The sequence below is a fragment of the Nerophis ophidion genome, linkage group LG26, assembly GCF_033978795.1.
Source record: "Nerophis ophidion isolate RoL-2023_Sa linkage group LG26, RoL_Noph_v1.0, whole genome shotgun sequence".
NCBI lineage: Eukaryota > Metazoa > Chordata > Actinopteri > Syngnathiformes > Syngnathidae > Nerophis > Nerophis ophidion.
This window is the reverse complement of record NC_084636.1, coordinates 14996257-15013464: the sequence shown is the minus strand read 5'-3', so window position 1 is coordinate 15013464 and position 17208 is coordinate 14996257. Positions and strand designations below refer to the sequence as shown.

Sequence of the window (17208 nt, the reverse complement as noted above, 5' to 3'; positions counted from 1 at the left end):
TCATAAATTAATAAATATTATTTATTGTGGACTCTAATAATAATAATAATTAATTTAGGTCCATTTTAAGTCATTAAAATTAAATTAAACTCAGTTAATGGTTAAACATATAATCAGAATTGAGGTAAGTATTAATCTAAATAAATGTATTTCATACATAAAGGGGAATCCATCACTGCCATTTTTATAGAGAATGTTTTTTGTAAAAAAATGTATCAAATGTGAAAAAAAAAGAGAAATAAATCATTAAAATGCATTAAATTGTCTTTTAATTTCTGTGTAAAAAATAAGGCTTAGAGACACACTGTTTTTGAGTGTTGTTAAATCTTCTGCCCTCTAGCGGAGATTTATTTAATAACATTTTTCCCAATCCTTTTTCATAAAATGTCGGTATTTTCACAAATTATGCAAATATTTCTATTTTAAAATAATATGATTGACAATAACTTTAATACGACTCTAAGAAGAATAAAGAAAAGTGTTACTATTTATTTTTTTACAAACCTATATTTATAAATGTCAACACTTACAAGAAAAGTGTTGCTTGTGACGACTTCCGCCTCAGACTAAACCCCGCCCACTCGGGCGTATAATGCAACCACGCCCCTTTACCTGTCCACGGAAGGAAGATTCCAAATAAAACTCAGTCGCGCCGAAACCCCACAGAAGAAACCTTATTTTTGACTCAAACCACACAAAGCAAACGGGAGTGACATTTAAGAGTGGATTTAGCGCCGACATTTTTCTACAAATTTGGATTACGGAGATAAGCACGCTAACCGGAAGTGTTACAGCAGGTAATTTGCAATTACAGTCTACATGTCCATCGATAATGTCCTTGGAAAATATTGTAAAATTGAGCTAATATGTGTTAAAAACTTAATTTAGATTTTTTTTAAGAGTTATTCAAGTGTTTGTATTAATGAAAATTATTTTTTTTAGGCGGTTGCGGAGTGTAACGAAAGTGCCTGTGAGAATTCATGTTGGCTATCTGTTAGCTTGAAGCTAGTAGAAAATATTTATTAATAACATCTAATGGATGTTTGCTGATTTGAGCATTTGTGTTTACATTTGTTATGTTGGTTCCACTCTCTTCATCCTTCAGCTCTCACCTTTCTGGTTCTGCCACACATGCGAGTTTCTACTTGCCTGTCAGGAGAGTTTCACAATAGTTTCCATTATGACAAACAGCTGCGTCCTTTCTTTAAAGCTTTTGTATTTCTATTTATTTACAGTCTCAAACTAGGGTTGGGAGATATGGCCTTTTTTTAATATCTCCATATTTTTAGGCCATTTCACGATACACGATATACCGTATTTCCTTGAATTGCCGTCGGTGCGCTAATTAATTTAAGACACATTGCTTTGATGAGCGGTCGAGCGAGTCAAAAGCCGAAAAAAAATATGTTTTTTTTATTTTTATTTTTTTTAGTTGTGGCGGCCATAATTCTTTCGTGGCGGGCCGTCACAAATAAAAGAATGTGTGGGAAACCCTGGTATTACAAACCCCGTTTCCATATGAGTTGGGAATTTGTGTTAGATGTAAATATAAACGGAATACAATGATTTGCAAATCATTTTCAACCCATACTCAGTTGAATATGCTACAAAGACAACATATTTGATGTTTAAACTTATAAAAAAAATGTTGTTGTGCAAATAATCATTAATTTTAGAATTTGATGCCAGCAACACGTTACAAAGAAGTTGGGAAATGTGGCAATAAATACTGATAAAGATGAGGAATGCTCATCAAACACTTATTTGGAACATCCCACAGGTGTGCAGGCTAATTGGGAACAGTTGGGTGCCATGATTGGGTATAAAAACAGCTTCCCAAAAAATGCTCAGTCTTTCACAAGAACACCCCTTTGTCCACAACTGCGTGAGCAACTACTCAAACAGTTTAAGAACGACTTTTCTCAAAATGCAATTGCAAGAACTTTTAGGGATTTCAATATCTACGGTCCATAATAACAAAAGGTTCAGAGAATCTGGAGAAATCACTCCACGTAAGCGGCATGGTTGGAAACCAACATTGAATGACCGTGACCTACGATCCCTCAGACGGCACTGTATCAAAAACCGACATCAATCTCTAAAGGATATCACCACATGGGCTCAGGAACACTTCAGAAAACCACTGTCATTCAATACAGTTTGTCGCTACATCTGTAAGTGCAAGTTAAAGCTATACTATGCAAAGCGAAAGCCATTTATCAACAACATCCAGAAACGCCGCCGGCTTCTCTGGGCCTGTGATCATGTAAGATAGACTGATGAAAAGTGGTAAAGTGTTCTGTGGTGTGACGAGTCCACATTTCAACTTGTTTTTGGAAATATTCGACATCTTGTCATCCTGACCAAAGGGGAAGCGAACCATCCAGAATGATATCGACGAAAAGTTCAAAAGCCAGCATCTGTGATGGTATGGGGGTGCATTAGTGCCCAAGGCATGGGTAACTTACACATCTGTGAAGGCACCATTAATGCTGAAAGGTACATACAGGTTTTGGAACAACATATGCTGCCATCTAAGCGCCGTCTTTTTCAATGGATGCCCCTGCTTATTTCAGCAAGACAATGTCAAGCCACATTCAGCACGTGTTACAACAGCGTGGCTTCGTAAAAAAAGAGTGCAGGTATTTTCCTGGCCCGCCAGCAGTCCAGACCTGTCTCCCATGGAAAATGTGTGGCGCATAATGAAGCGTAAAATACGACAGCGGAGACCTCGGACTGTTGAACGACTGAAGCTCTACATAAAACAAAAATGGGAAAGACTTCCCCTTTCAAAGTTTCAACAATTAGTTTCCTCAGTTCCCAAACGTTTATTGAGTGTTGTTAAAAGAAAAGGTGATGTAACACAGTGGTGAACATGCCCTTTCCCGACTACTTTGGCAAAATAAAGTTTATGAGTTTGAACATCAAATATCTTGTCTTCGTAATGCATTTAATTGAATATGGGTTGAAAATGATTTCCAAATCATTGTATTCCGTTTATATTTACATCTAATACAATTTCTCAACTTATATGGAAATTGGGTTTGTATAACATATATGTAATACTTACATATTATATATTTATAAGAGAGTTCTCTCTCTGTGATCACCGCACCGCTAAAAATAGTTTGTCTGCGTTAGCGCATGTAATATCAATATCACTAATACTTGGTCAATATTCAGGTCATGAGATGTAAATGGAGTATTGTTGATAGTTTCAGATGTTTTTAGAAGGTTTTATGGGTGCAACAGAGCACTTCCATCAGCTGCATTGTTAGCCACCTAATATTTAACGACTGGGAACGAACGCATTTAAAACGAAAAACGTGTTCTTGTCTTACAGTACATAGCGATTGTGAATGATAGGCAAAATTCCAAATAAATGCAGTTTATAGTGCGACAAATGTACTCGCAAATGCCAGTAAAAATAGGCCGTGTGGTTTTAAAAACCTGAGCGCGAAAAGGGATTTAAAACTTTTTTATCGCATTTTGCTCCAAAATGAATCCCTCCATACTCACTAAAACTGGTGAAACATTTTTGCCCATCTGTATAGCATGTTTGAAATTAATTTAAACGCACATAATCCAACATGGAGCTAGATCTTAGTTGTCAGTAACAGACAATGTTTTTTCATCACCACTTGACACAAACTGCACTGCTTGCTCATAACTACAAGGATCTGAGGGAGCATTGAACAACAAATCAATGATAGAAGTGACGAATTGAATAACGTGGACCTCGACTTAAACAAGTTGAAAATTGTATTCAGGTTTTTCCATTTAGTGGTCAATTGTACGGAATATGTACTATACTGTGCAATCTACTAATTAAAGTTTCAATCAATCAACCAAAAAAAAATAACAACTTGCCATCCAAACAATACCCCGTTTGTTGACAAGGACATACCGCCATGGAAGCACATTCAATCTATTTATTAAGCACAGGTAACACAAACCAGCAAAAGTCTAAAAAAAGCTGTCGTCAGGGCGGACAAACTGCTGCTGCTAACATGCTAAGCTGACAAAAACAGCTCAAAGTTTAGAATCTCTGACGTCACAAGGCAACAGGCATCGCATTTTAAAAGGCATACACTAAAACATATCCTAACTGCATTATGCCAGATATTTGAAGTTTATTTTTCAAGTAACACATTAATGAATGTTCCTACTTCCTAGTAATTAAAACGTGTATTTAAGAGTAATTACGTTTGTAATTCAGTTACATTTTAGGTAAAGTATCAAGTAACTATAATTAATGAGTTTTTAACAGTAATTTTAAAAGACAGCATGTCACACCGCATCATGAAACAGTTGGCATCTTTGTGTGTATGCCCTATAACAGGGGTCGGCAACCTTTACCACTCAAAGAGCCATTTTGACTCGTTTCACAAATTAAAGAAAACCATGGGAGCCACCAAACTTTTTTGAAATTTAAAATTAAATTACACTGTCTCATCCCCCTCTTATCCCCACAATTTCCCCCTCTGTCTTCCTTTTTTTCGCTATCCCCTCCTGCTCCAGCCCGCCTGCATCAAATGATAATATAAATACATTTGATAAATTCAAATACAAATAAGGCAAAAAGAGACGAATCCTACACTTCTCTTTCGTAAAGTAAATCTGAACGGCCTATATGGGCATCTACATCAACTATAGGATTTGCCTGAGAAGCTGGACAGGACAAAAAAATATATAGGTAAATAAAATAAAATTAAAAAATAAATAAAATGAAATAACACTGCATATAAAGTTTTTTTTTTTTGCTTTGTGCTATGTACAAACAAACTGTTATGGGTTACATTTATGAAATCAATGAACGACTGCAGAGAAAGTTAAATTAAATTTCTGCATGCAACAAAACGTTTTTAACTCCGAAAAAGACGTCGGGTTGAAGGTTAAGTAAAATACTTAATGACTGTTTAAGTCGTCCTTGTAGTAATGAAAAAATTAAACGCCAAATTTAAATTATCCACTGGCAGAGAACCAAAAATGCCGTCCTCTCTGTCTGTGCTGTCATCCTTTTACTGGCGCCGTGCAGTCAGCTGCCAACCTCAATAATAATACGTCTATTTCACTGAACAATTAAAAAATGTGAATATATGCAAAATTATAGGAAACGAAAATATTTATCATACTTGGTTAATGTGATTTCTGCTCTTGAACCGCAGCGCACAGCGTCTCCACATCAGGGCTGTATGGCGTCACCTTTATCTTCACACAGAATTGTAAGGCGTGTGCAATGTTTGTTTTTAATGAGGTTCATGTTGGCGAACACCTACTCACATACATATGTGGATCCAAAAATGGACAGGAGTCCAAGTGCATGCTTTTTCATGTTCACATAAAAGTCTGGGATAGCGTTCCAAGTTTCGAACACAAGTTTGTTTGGCTTGGGGAGGTTTTCAATATCACACCATTTGTGATTCTGAACAACAACGGCTTTCTAGCGTGAAACATCTTCAAAGTCCGCTGTCTGGCGCTTTAGCTTGGACACCCACATGTCTTTGTCGGCGTCTCCGACCTGCAGCAGCTAGCAGCACTCTGCTTCAAGGGTTGGAATTGGGGGTTAAATCACCAAAATGATTCCCGAGTGGGGCCACTGCTGCTGCTTATTGCTCCCCTCACCTCCCACGGGGTGAACAAGGGGATGGGTCAAATGCAGAGGACAAATTTCACCACACCTAGTGTGCGTGTGACAATCATTGGTACTTTAGCTTTAACTTTAATTCAACGCAATGATGCGTCCTCCACAAAGCGAAGCCACTTCTAAGTCAGCAATCCTCGCCTCCATGGCGACAAATAAACTGCATTTTTTTTCAAGTAATATTATTATTATGAAGTATTATTAGGACGAAAAATAGCTAAACATGCTATCACATACTTTAGGGGGATAAGCTACCTGCAATCACCTTTTTAGCACAGCTTTTATCTAATTTCTCTGCCTTCTTGTTTTTTAAATGCATTTCTTGCCTAACTGTTTTATCCAGTGCTTTCATGTTTTTATTTCTATTTGATCAATGTTTGTATGTATTTTCTAGTGTTTTTATGTTTTTACTTGTATTTTAATTTTCTATTATATATTCTAACTTTCTATTATAATTGTTTACCTTTTTCTTTAATACTTGGTAGCACTTTGAGAGTTTAACAAATGTAAAGTGCGTATTAAGCTTGACCTCTTGAATATAAACAAAAGTGAGTGGATCGATTCAAAAATCGACAGTAACAATACCAAGTATAGTGTCATTCTATGGTCGATACTACAGTGTATTTTTTTGTTTTTGTTTTTTAAAGACTTTGCAAATAAGACTTTGGGGGTGAGGGGAGCATTATTTAAATCAGATAGCCTTTGTTCCAAAAATTTTAACTGATAGTGTTACACCGCCATCCTGTGTTTTTGTCTCATTATAATTGGGGCAATAATTGGATATTGGATCAATATGCAAATTTGTAATATCACCCAAAAATATTGTAAACTATCCAAACAACATAAGAAACAGTGTTGATTTCATTTTACCAGAAGTGTAGGTAGAACTATGTTACAACAGAAAGTCACCAGCTATTGACAGTAAATTAGCAAGTAAATCAATAATAGTTTTGATACAATAGTTTGAAATTGCATTTATTTACCAAATGATATATCATGCTATATAGCGTCATCGCAAGAAGCTGCAAAATAAATAGATTTCAACCTGTATCGCCCATTCCTAGTATGGTCCCTTCAGAAGATTTCCAACCTAGCACCAGAGCACACATAGTCCTTCTTACCGATACCAAGTTGGTTAGTCAGGACGGTATAATAGATGACATCACTCTGCACAAATGCACCTGGAGGCTAACCCGAACCACTTGTTACGTTTCATGGCCAATTGGGTGGGGCTTTAAAGCATTCAAATACACTAGGATTGTTTAAATTTTGACTATAGGAGAGTGTTTGTTTTCTTTACAGTAGCACTTGCTGACTTTGTATAAATAATGAAGTGTCAGCCCAGCATCATGTCATGTTTGTTCCACATGGAAGAGAAGACAGGAAAAAAATATATCTTGTCCTATGACTGAGCTGTGAAGGCACCTAGGAAGTTTATAGTCGTGCAGCAAACACCCCTTTTCAATTATTTACAGCCCAGTGCTCTCATTCCCCTCACCGTAACCATAGCGCCCAGTGGACTGAAACCAGCCTTGTGGGAAAGTCTCACAGTGGACCAAGAAGCTTGCATACCACTGAGACTTTGAGCTGGCGGACTTCTTGATGGGAATAACACAGTTTGGAGTGATCAATGCAGAACTTTGATTATCGTATTTACATTAAAGTCTCCTTGCTACTGTAAGACAATTAAGTGCCGTGTACGGATCTTCTCTGGAATTTATCTAAGGGTCAGTGGGATCCACTTGAAGGTGTTTGTTCGCCATGAACTCGACCCAACGACTCAAACTAATGAAGCACTTTGGTTCTGTGCCTCCAGAGCTCCCACCGCCACTGCTAGTGGTGCCTGTAAGTTGGTCTTGTTGGTACCTTTTTAGAAGTGACCGCTGTTTACATGTTAAAAACAATGTTGTGAATTGATTTAAATCAAATTTGGTTTTATTTGTACAGGGGATGTTGTCAATTACCGTATTTTCCGGACTATACAAATCACCGCGATATAAGCGTCATTCACTGAATTTTAAGGGAAAAAAATAATTCACATTTTTCCATGTACCGTATTTTTCGGCTTATAAGTCACTCCGGAGTATACGAAGCACCGACTGAAAATGCAAAATATAGAAGGAAAAAAACATATACGTCGCACTGGAGTATAAGTCGCATTTTTGGAGGAAATGTATTTGATAAAATCGTTAGAAAATGTGCGTTATATGACGCATAAATTACCAACTGTGTTAACGTAACATATTATGGTAAGAGTCATTCAAATAACTAAAACATATAGAACATGCTATACAATTACCAAACAATCTGTCACTCCTAATCGATAAATCCGATGAAATCTTCTTCCTCGATGTCACTTCTAAACAACTCTGCCAACTCCAAAGGTATGCGCCGCTTCCTCTAGTCGTTTTCTGCTGCATATTTCACTACGTCCAGCTTGTAATCTGCAGTACATGATTTCCTCTTGGGTCCAATTTTTGTTCAGCCCTTCTCAGTTTTTCGAAGTTACCGCCAATGATGAAATGAACCATTTTAATAGCTCTGGCAGTAGCATATAGCATATAGCAGTTAGCATTCCATGACCCACAATGCACTTCTGCCATGACCCTCCCCCGCCGAATTCTTATTGGTTGTTGTGTGTGTGACGATTGCTGACATTTTCTTGGTCTCTTCCGCGAATGAGATAAATAATATTTGATATTGTGTAATCTGCAGTACATGATTTCCTTTTTGGTGGCATTTTTGTTCAGCCCTTCTCAGTTTTTATAAGTTACCGTCAGCGATGAAATTATCCATTTTAATAGCTACGGCAGTAGCATATAGCATATAGCAGTTAGCATTCCATGACACACAATGCACTTCTGCCATGTACCTCCCCCGCCGAATTCTTATTGGTTGACGTGTATGTGACGACTGCTGACGTGTGTGTGACGATTGCTGACATTTTCTTCGTCTCTTCCGCGAATGAGATAAATAATATTACTTGATATTTTACGGTAACGTTTTAATAATTTCACACATAAGTCGCTCCGGAGTATATGTCGCACCCCCGGCCAAACTATGAAAAAAACTGTGACTTATAGTCCGAAAAATACGGTATTAGTGGCACTAGACTATTACTTACAGATACATATATTGCGAAATTAATTGTTTCTACTAAAAGATTTTACAAATGTTTGTTCACATAGTTTAATTGTTTCCAAACGGTGCCTGTAACACGACAGTAAAACGGTTGTTTAAAAAAAAAAAGGAAAAGGTAATCGTCATGCTGTGGAAGTTAGCTGTTAAATCTGCTAAACAGACCCAGTAAATCCACGGTGACGTCATCATGAATTCACTGTGGAATTTGTGAAACAGAAACAATACAAAAATAGTACAATTGTAAGTTATTAATACTAACACAGAAACTCGTAAATGTGTTATCATATTATCCATCCATCCATTTTTCTACCGCTTATTCCCTTTCTGGGTCGCGGGGGGCGCTGGCGCCTATCTCAGCTACAATCGGGCGGAAGGCGGGGTACACCCTGGACAAGTCGCCATCTCATAGCAGGGCCAACACAGATAGACAGACAACATTCACACTCACATTCACACACTAGGGCCAATTTAGTGTTGCCAATCAACCTATCCCCAGGTGCATGTCTTTGGAGGTGGGAGGAAGCCGGAGTACCCGGAGGGAACCCACACATTCACGGGGAGAACATGCAAACTCCACACAGAAAGATACCGAGCCTGGATTTGAACCCAGGACTGCAGGACCTTCGTATTGTGAGGCAGACGCACTAACCCCTCTGCCACCGTGAAGCCCGTTATCATATTAGCCAAGGCTAACTACGCTCCCTTGATTACATAACGACAACAGAATAAGCATTAAAACATTGCTACGGACACCACCCATGTAACTGTATAGTAAATATAAACAGGTTTTGTTATATTGTAAAATTTACAAACGTTGCTTTGAGTGTTGAATAAAAAATCCATAGGAGTAGTAACGCTATGGACGGCTAGAAGGCAAAACTCCACTTCTACAACCATTGGAAAGCAACAAATGGAAGGGCATTGCAGCTCCTGCAGTCGGCAAACTCGTCCAAAAGATGGTGCAACAGCACGAATATTAACACACCTGTTCAGTGCCTCTGCTTGTTTTTAAAAAAAATAATTTGCATTATGGCCGTCAGCAAAGAAAAATACGTAAATTAGCCCCACCATTTAATTAGCCGCAGGGTTCAAAGCGTAGAAAAAAAGTAGCGGCATGTAGTCCGGAATTTACACCAAGCACACACGGTGTACACCAAAATGTACAATTACAGCACTTTACTTACATTTAAAAAAGCATGAACAAAGTAACAACAAAATCAACATGTAGATTAGGTAGCGAAACTCTATATGTTTTTTGTTTTTTTTATACTTTTGTCTTGACAATGGCATAGTTATTTATATGAGATAAACACAGACACACATATATATATATATATATATATATATAATATGCCGGTTAAAAATATATTGTGAATGTTTATTTATATATCCTAATAGTTGCCAAACGGTGCCTGTTAGAAGGCAGTAAAATGGCTGATCAAACAAAACATAATTAATTGTCATGGACCCACGAGTTAACTCCACTGTGACGTTTTGGTGAATTTACAAAACTGAAACAAAGCAAAACTAATGCCATTGACCTGGGGATAGGTTGATTGGCAACACTAAATTGGCCCTAGTGTGTAAATGTGTGTGTGAATGTTGTCTGTCTATCTGTGTTGGCCCTGCGATGATGTGGCCACTTGTCCAGGGTGTACACCGCCTTCCGCCCGATTGTAGCTGAGATAGGCACCAGCGCCCCTGTGACCCCCAAAGGGAATAAGCAGTCGTAAATGGTTGGATGGATCGATGACATGTATGAAAATGATTGTGAATTCACCATTGCCAATGACTATATGGTTACATTTCACTACCACGTGCAAATGTGCATTAAAAACATACTACAGATATCACATATGGGACTGTTTAGTAAGTATGACTTGTTTTAATTAGAGTGATGAATGAAAAATCCTTTCGAGCAGAAACGGTGCGCACAAATACTTCTGGTTAAGGGAACGAAACAGGAAGTACATTTTCCACTTGAGCACTTGCAGTGAGCAAATTCGTCTGAAAAATGGCGCCAGAGCACAAACAATTTCACACTTTTTCAGTGTTCTAGGAAAACTATTTGTTGAAACAAAATATTATGGCCGTTTAGAAAAGAGAAAACCGTAAATTAGCCACACCATTTTATCAGACACAGGGTTCCAAGCACGGGAAAAACTGGTGGTTTTAAAAATCTGGAAAATTCGGAAAAACTGGTGGTTTTATAGATCTGGAAAATTTGGTGTAATGTAGTATAAAAAACTGTTGGTGTGTCAGTTCGTATACGACACGTAATCCATCCATAAATTGGTGTTTTTGATACCAAGGGTAGGATCAATATATGATTGATACTAGAGTGATTAGATTTGGATAGATATTTTTATTTTATCAATCATTTTGTTCTGGCTTGAATTATTGTTTACAATCTCAGGCAACCATTCCCTGGACACAGGAGGACTATGAGGGCAAAAACCAAAGGATTTACTGCAAATCAACAATTTAGTTTACGGTAAATATTGTTTTGATATTGTTAAGCTGGCAGTAGCACTCATCGTAAATACATTTACAGTTAATACATGTGACCGGTATTGGTATCGGTTGATCTCACCGATGATCCGAATCGGCAACATAAAACGCCATCGGAAAATCCTATTATTTACATTACATAATTGGCCATGGCGCATGTGCACTGGGAGAGGAAACGAACGATCTGTTTTGTTCTGTTTATTTTAGGTTGAGTTTGTCCATTTGGTTCCTACATTCTACACCTTTGCAGCACAAGGGCAGAAGATTGAAATAGTAATTTACAGTTGTGGTTAAAAGATTACTTACACTTGTAAAGAACATAATGTCATGGCTGTCTTGAGTTTCCAATAATTTCTACAACTCTTTGATTAGAGCACATACTTGTTGGTCACAAAAAACATTCATGAAGTGTGGTTCTTTTATAGATTTATTTTGGGTCTACTGAAAATGTACCACTACCACCTACTCAGTGGGCTAGTGCAGTGGTTTTCAAATGGGGGTACGCGTACCCCTGGGGGTACTTGAAGGTATGCCAAGGGGTACGTGAGATTTTTCAATAATATTTTAAAAATAACAGTAATTTAAAAATCCTTATTTATTGAATAATCCTTCAACAAAATATGAATATAAGTTCATAAACTGTGAAAAGAAATGCAATATTCAGTGTTGACAACTAGATTGTTTGTGGACATGTTCCATAAATATTGATGTTAAAGATTTCTTTTTTTTGTGAAGAAATGTTTAGAATTAAGTTCATGAATCCAGATGGATCTCTATTACAATCCCCAAAGAGGGCACTTTAAGTTGATGATTACTTCTATGTGTAGAAATCTTTATTTATAATTGAATCACTTGTTTATTTTTCAACAAGTTTTTAGTTATTTTTATATCTTTTTTTCCCAAATATTTCAAGAAAGACCACTACAAATGAGCAATATTTTGCACTGTTACACAATTTAATAAATCAGAAACTGTTTACTTTTTTATCTCTTTTTTTCAACCAAAAATGCTTTGCTCTGGTTAGGGGGTACTTGAATTAAAAAAATGTTCACAGGGGGTACACTGCTAAAAAAGGTTGAGAACCACTAGCCTGAGATTGGAATGTTTTGAGTTCAAACCCCGGCCAAGTCATATTAAAGACTAGAAAAATGGGACCCATTACCTCCCTGCTTCGCACTCAGCATTAAGGGTTGGAATTGGGGGTTAAATCACCAAAAATGATTCCCGGGCGCGGCCACCGCTGCTGCTCACTGCTCCCCTTACCTCTCAGGGGGTGATCAAAGGGGATGGGTCAAATGCAGAGAATAATTTTGCTACACCTAGTGTGTGTGACAATCATTGGTACTTTAACTTTGTTATCTTTGTCCAACATATGGACAAAGATCAAACCTTCTGGAGGAAAGGTCTGTGGTCAAATGAAACAAAAGTGTATCTATTTGACCACAATACCCGGCAATATGTTTGGAAGAGAAAAGGTGAGGCCTTTAATTCCAGGAACACCACCCTACTGTCAAGCATGGTGATGGTAGCATTATGCTCCGGGCCTGTTTTGTTGCCATTGGAATTGATGCTTTACAGAGAGTAAATGGGACAATAAAAAAGGACAATTACCTCCAAATTCTTCAGGACAACCCGGAGGTTGGGTCTTGGGCGCAGTTGGGAGTTCCAACAGGACAATGACCCCAAACACACGTCAAAAGTGGTAAAGGAATGGCTAAATCAGGCTAGAATGAAGGTTTTAGAATGGCCTTCCCAACGTCCTGACTTAAACGTGTGGACAATGCTGAAGAAACAAGTTCATGTCAGAAAAGCAACACATTTTTCTGAACTGCACAAAGTTTGTCAAGAGGAGTGGTCAAAAATTCAACGTGAAGCTTGCCAAAAGCTTGTGGATGGCTACCAAAAGCACCTCTTTGCAGTGAACATGTAACCAAATATTAACATTGCTGTATGTATACTTCTGACCCAGCAGATTTGGTCACATTTTCAGTAGACCCATAATAAATTCATAAAAGATCCAAACTTCACTAATATTTTTTGTGACCAACAAGTATGTGCTCCAATCACTCTATCACAAAAAAATAAGTCCTGTAGAAATGATTGGAAACTCAAGACAGCCATGACATTATGTGTAAACTTTTGATCGTGACTGTATAATGAAATGATGATACAAAAAAAAAAAAAACACCACCGAATAATTTTTGTATAAGATGGCCCAAGCGAGTTAGTGTTGACTCCTCTTTGACCTGCAGTCATTACATACATTAGTGTGTTTAATGGAGTGTATCAGAGAGTCACACACAGCGTGAGTGGGCAAAGTGCGCATTTAAGAGGGAGGAGCGCCTCCCAGGTGAGGAATGCCACTTCTGCTCATATTACCGTTCTTTTTTTTTCCCCCTCCTGGAGTATCACTTTTCTAACAGACATGAGGACAGCAGCTGGAGCAAGATGAGTGCACCTCCTCGTGTGGGATTGTTTTGTTTCCAGACGCTTGGAATATGATCAGCTGCTTGTGCGTTGTTAGTGTCGTTGTTAGGCTCGGAGAGCCCAGTGGGAAATGGAAGTACGGTTCAAAGACCAACTGGTGAGTGCAATAAAACCCTGTCCGAAATAACCTGTTAAGACGCGGAAACCATCAATATATGTACAAAATACTTTCTTAAAAGTGACCTTTAACAAAATAAGTTATTTAGAAAATATATTTTTGTTTTAGTGTAGGTGTCTGACTAAGTTTTTCAATACTACAAAATGAGGGCATGACTGTGTGCTATCTTTTATTTCCTTATTTAAGCATGTCTCTTTGGCCATTGCAACTTTTTTAGGTTAGGTTTATTACCCTGAGAGTTATGAAATGGATTAACAATAGTTTGCATATTTTCTGTAAAGCACACTTTAGAAACAGTGCATTTGTCGACAATATAATTAAAACAAGAGATGTAAGAAAAAGAAAAAGTGCATTATTGCGACTTTAAATCAACACACTGAAAATACAACACACCAGTTTCTGTACAAGCAGTCAGGCCATTTTTTTACATGCTTAGGTTAACCATTAACTTACGAGAGCAAATAGCCTACTGTTAACTCCCACTGTGCACACCAACACTGTGCTACCAGCTACCAACACACTTGTGCTTTTTAGACGTCTACACTAGCAAAAGCTCAGCTGTCATCTGTCATGTCAGTTGTAGTTCCACCAGTGTTATCGTACATTAGTCGACTCCCAGCTTCAATCTCGATGTGTCCTTCTAAAAAAGCTGGCTTTACTTGTTCCTTCTGGAATGTGATATATGTCGTGCTGACACAGACAGTCTGCTTTCCGTAACATTGGATCTGGCATTTATCCACCTGCATGTGCCTTTTACGCAGAACCTTTGATTGATTGATTGATTGATTGAGTGAAACTTGTATTAGTTGATTGCACAGTACAGTACATTTTCCGTACAATTGACCACTAAATGGTAACACCCGAATACATTTTCCAACTTGTTTAAGTCAGGGACCACGTTAATCAATTCATGTTAATCACACATTTGTATACTTTCACTGACACCTACAGTCGAATAAATGAATGCATGACAGCGCCAGAGTCTAGTGGAGGGGTAGGGAACCTGTGGCACTTATAATGACTGCATCTCTCCGAGAAATTTTAGCTGACATTGCTTGACACGATAAGTAATGAATAATTCCGCTGATAATCACAGTGTTAAAAAAACGTTCAAAATATAAAACATTCTCATGCATTTTAATTAGAGATGTCCGATAATATCGGACTGCCGTTATTATCGGCCGATAAATGCTTTAAAATGTAATATCGTAAATTATCCGTATCGATTTCAAATTTATCGTTATCAGTTTCAAAAAGTAAAATGTATGACTTTTTAAAACACCGCTGTGTACACGGATGTAGGGAAAAGTACAGAGGGCCAATAAACCTTAAAGGCACTGCCTTTGCGTGCCGGCCCAGTCACATAATACCTACGGCTTTTCACACACTTAAGTGAATGCAAGGCATTGTTGGTCAACAGCCATACAGGTCACACTGAGGGTGGCCGGATAAACAACTTTAACACTGTTACAAATATGCGCCACACTGTGAACCCACACCAAACAAGAATGACAAACACATTTCGGGAGAACATCCGCACCGTAACACAACATAAACACAACAGAACAAATACCCAGAACACCTTGCAGCACTAACTCTTCCGGGACGCTACAATATACACCCCCGCCACCCCCTAGCCCTCCCCCCACCTCAACCCCAACCCCGCCCACCTCAACCTCCTCATGCTCTCTCCGGGAGAGCATGTCCCAGATCCAAGCTGCTGTTTTGAGGCATGTTAAAACAAATACTGCACTTTGTGACTTCAATAAATAATATGGCAGTGCCATGTTGGCATTTTTTCCATAACTTGAGTTGATTTATTTTGGAAAACCCTGTTGCATTGTTTAATGCATCCAGCGGGGCATCACAACTAAATTAGGCTTAATAATGTGTTAATTCCACGACTGTATATATCGGTATCGGTTTATATCAGAATCTGTAATTAAGAGTTGGACAATATCGGACATCTCTAATTTTAATCCATCCATCTGTTTTCTACCAAACCTGTTCGAGAAGTTCCATTAATGATAAGAAGCGTTTTTATTTATTATTGGTTAGCTTCAGAATAACAATGTTTAATTATAGTCTAAAAATGTTAGTTTTACTTACAAATGCACGCATTTAGTTGCATTCGGTGTCAATAAATGTTTATATGGCCCTCACGGAAATACATTTTAAAATATTTGGCTTTCACGGTTCTCTCAGCCAATAGGTTTCAGACCCCTGGTCTAGCGTATTGTTTATAAGGAGAGGCTGCAAAATGTGCGCATCCAAGACGTAACTGTAGAGCCAGTTTTCCTCACCTGTGTCATTCAGACAGAAACCCACCCAAATATTGGTGCGCCGTGCGCGTTTACATACACGGCAATCAGAATTAGGTGCGCATAGACCATGACAATTGCTTTCATCGTGAGTTGGGAGAAGTGTGTCTTCACAGTCCCAGCATTGCAAAATTTTAGGCTGTTAAAGGGGAAAAATATTTGATTCTTCGATGCATCCTGATTTTATTGTGGATAATTCTGAATCAATGGACAAACGTCCAAATATCAATTATTTATGTATGGTAAAAATGCAGAACTAGGGCAGACAAACACTCAATCAATCAATCAATGTTTACCTATATAGCCCTAAATCACTAGTGTCTCAAAGGGCTACACAAACCACTACGACATCCTCGGTAGGCCTAAGGGCAAGGAAAACTCACACCCAGTGGGACGTCGGTGACAATGATGACCCAGTGGGACGTCGGTGACAATGATGACCCAGTGGGACGTCGGTGACAATGATGACTATGAGACCTTGGAGAGGATGAAAGCAATGGATGTCGAGCGAGTCTAACATGATACTGTGAAAGTTCAATCCATAATGGATCCCACACAGCCGCGGGAGTCCAGTCCAAAGCGGATCCAACACAGCAGCGAGAGTCCCGTTCACAGCGGAGCCAGCAGGAAACCATCCCAAGCGGAGGCGGATCAGCAGCGCAGGGATGTCCCAAGCCCAAGCCGATACACAGGCAAGCGGTCCATCCTGGACCACTTGCCTATAACACAAATATAAATAACACAAAGGAGGACTAGCAATAGTTGCCGTGGGGCTAAGCTAGCTGGAATATAAAGTAGTAAAACAAAATGATAAATGCTTAGTACAATTAAACAGAAGTCTAACTGGAATCATGTTACAGCATAGAGTAACCAGCTAGGGCACAGGTGTCAAACTCAAGGCCCGTGGGCCAGATCTGGCCCGCCACGTCATTGTATGTGGCCCGCGAAATCCTAGGAAAAAATGTGTGTTGATAAAATACTTTTAT

At 38.3% G+C, this 17208-nt stretch overlaps 1 protein-coding gene across 2 annotated transcripts in view; it reads left to right on the top strand.

Annotated features, from left to right (window-relative positions):
* The first annotated feature begins 587 nt into the window (after positions 1-587).
* tjp3 (tight junction protein 3) overlaps positions 588-17208 on the top strand; it is a 58772-nt gene continuing 42151 nt past the window's right edge. The window contains exon 1 of one of the 2 annotated variants that reach the window (XM_061888553.1): positions 588-797. Coding sequence is in view for 1 of the 2 variants with exons in the window: in XM_061888552.1 (XP_061744536.1) it covers positions 13854-13880 (27 nt within the window). In the remaining variant the exon portion in view is untranslated. Of the gene's footprint in view, positions 798-13702; positions 13881-17208 lie in introns of those variants that run through there. The other variant, XM_061888552.1, reaches the window with a different exon arrangement.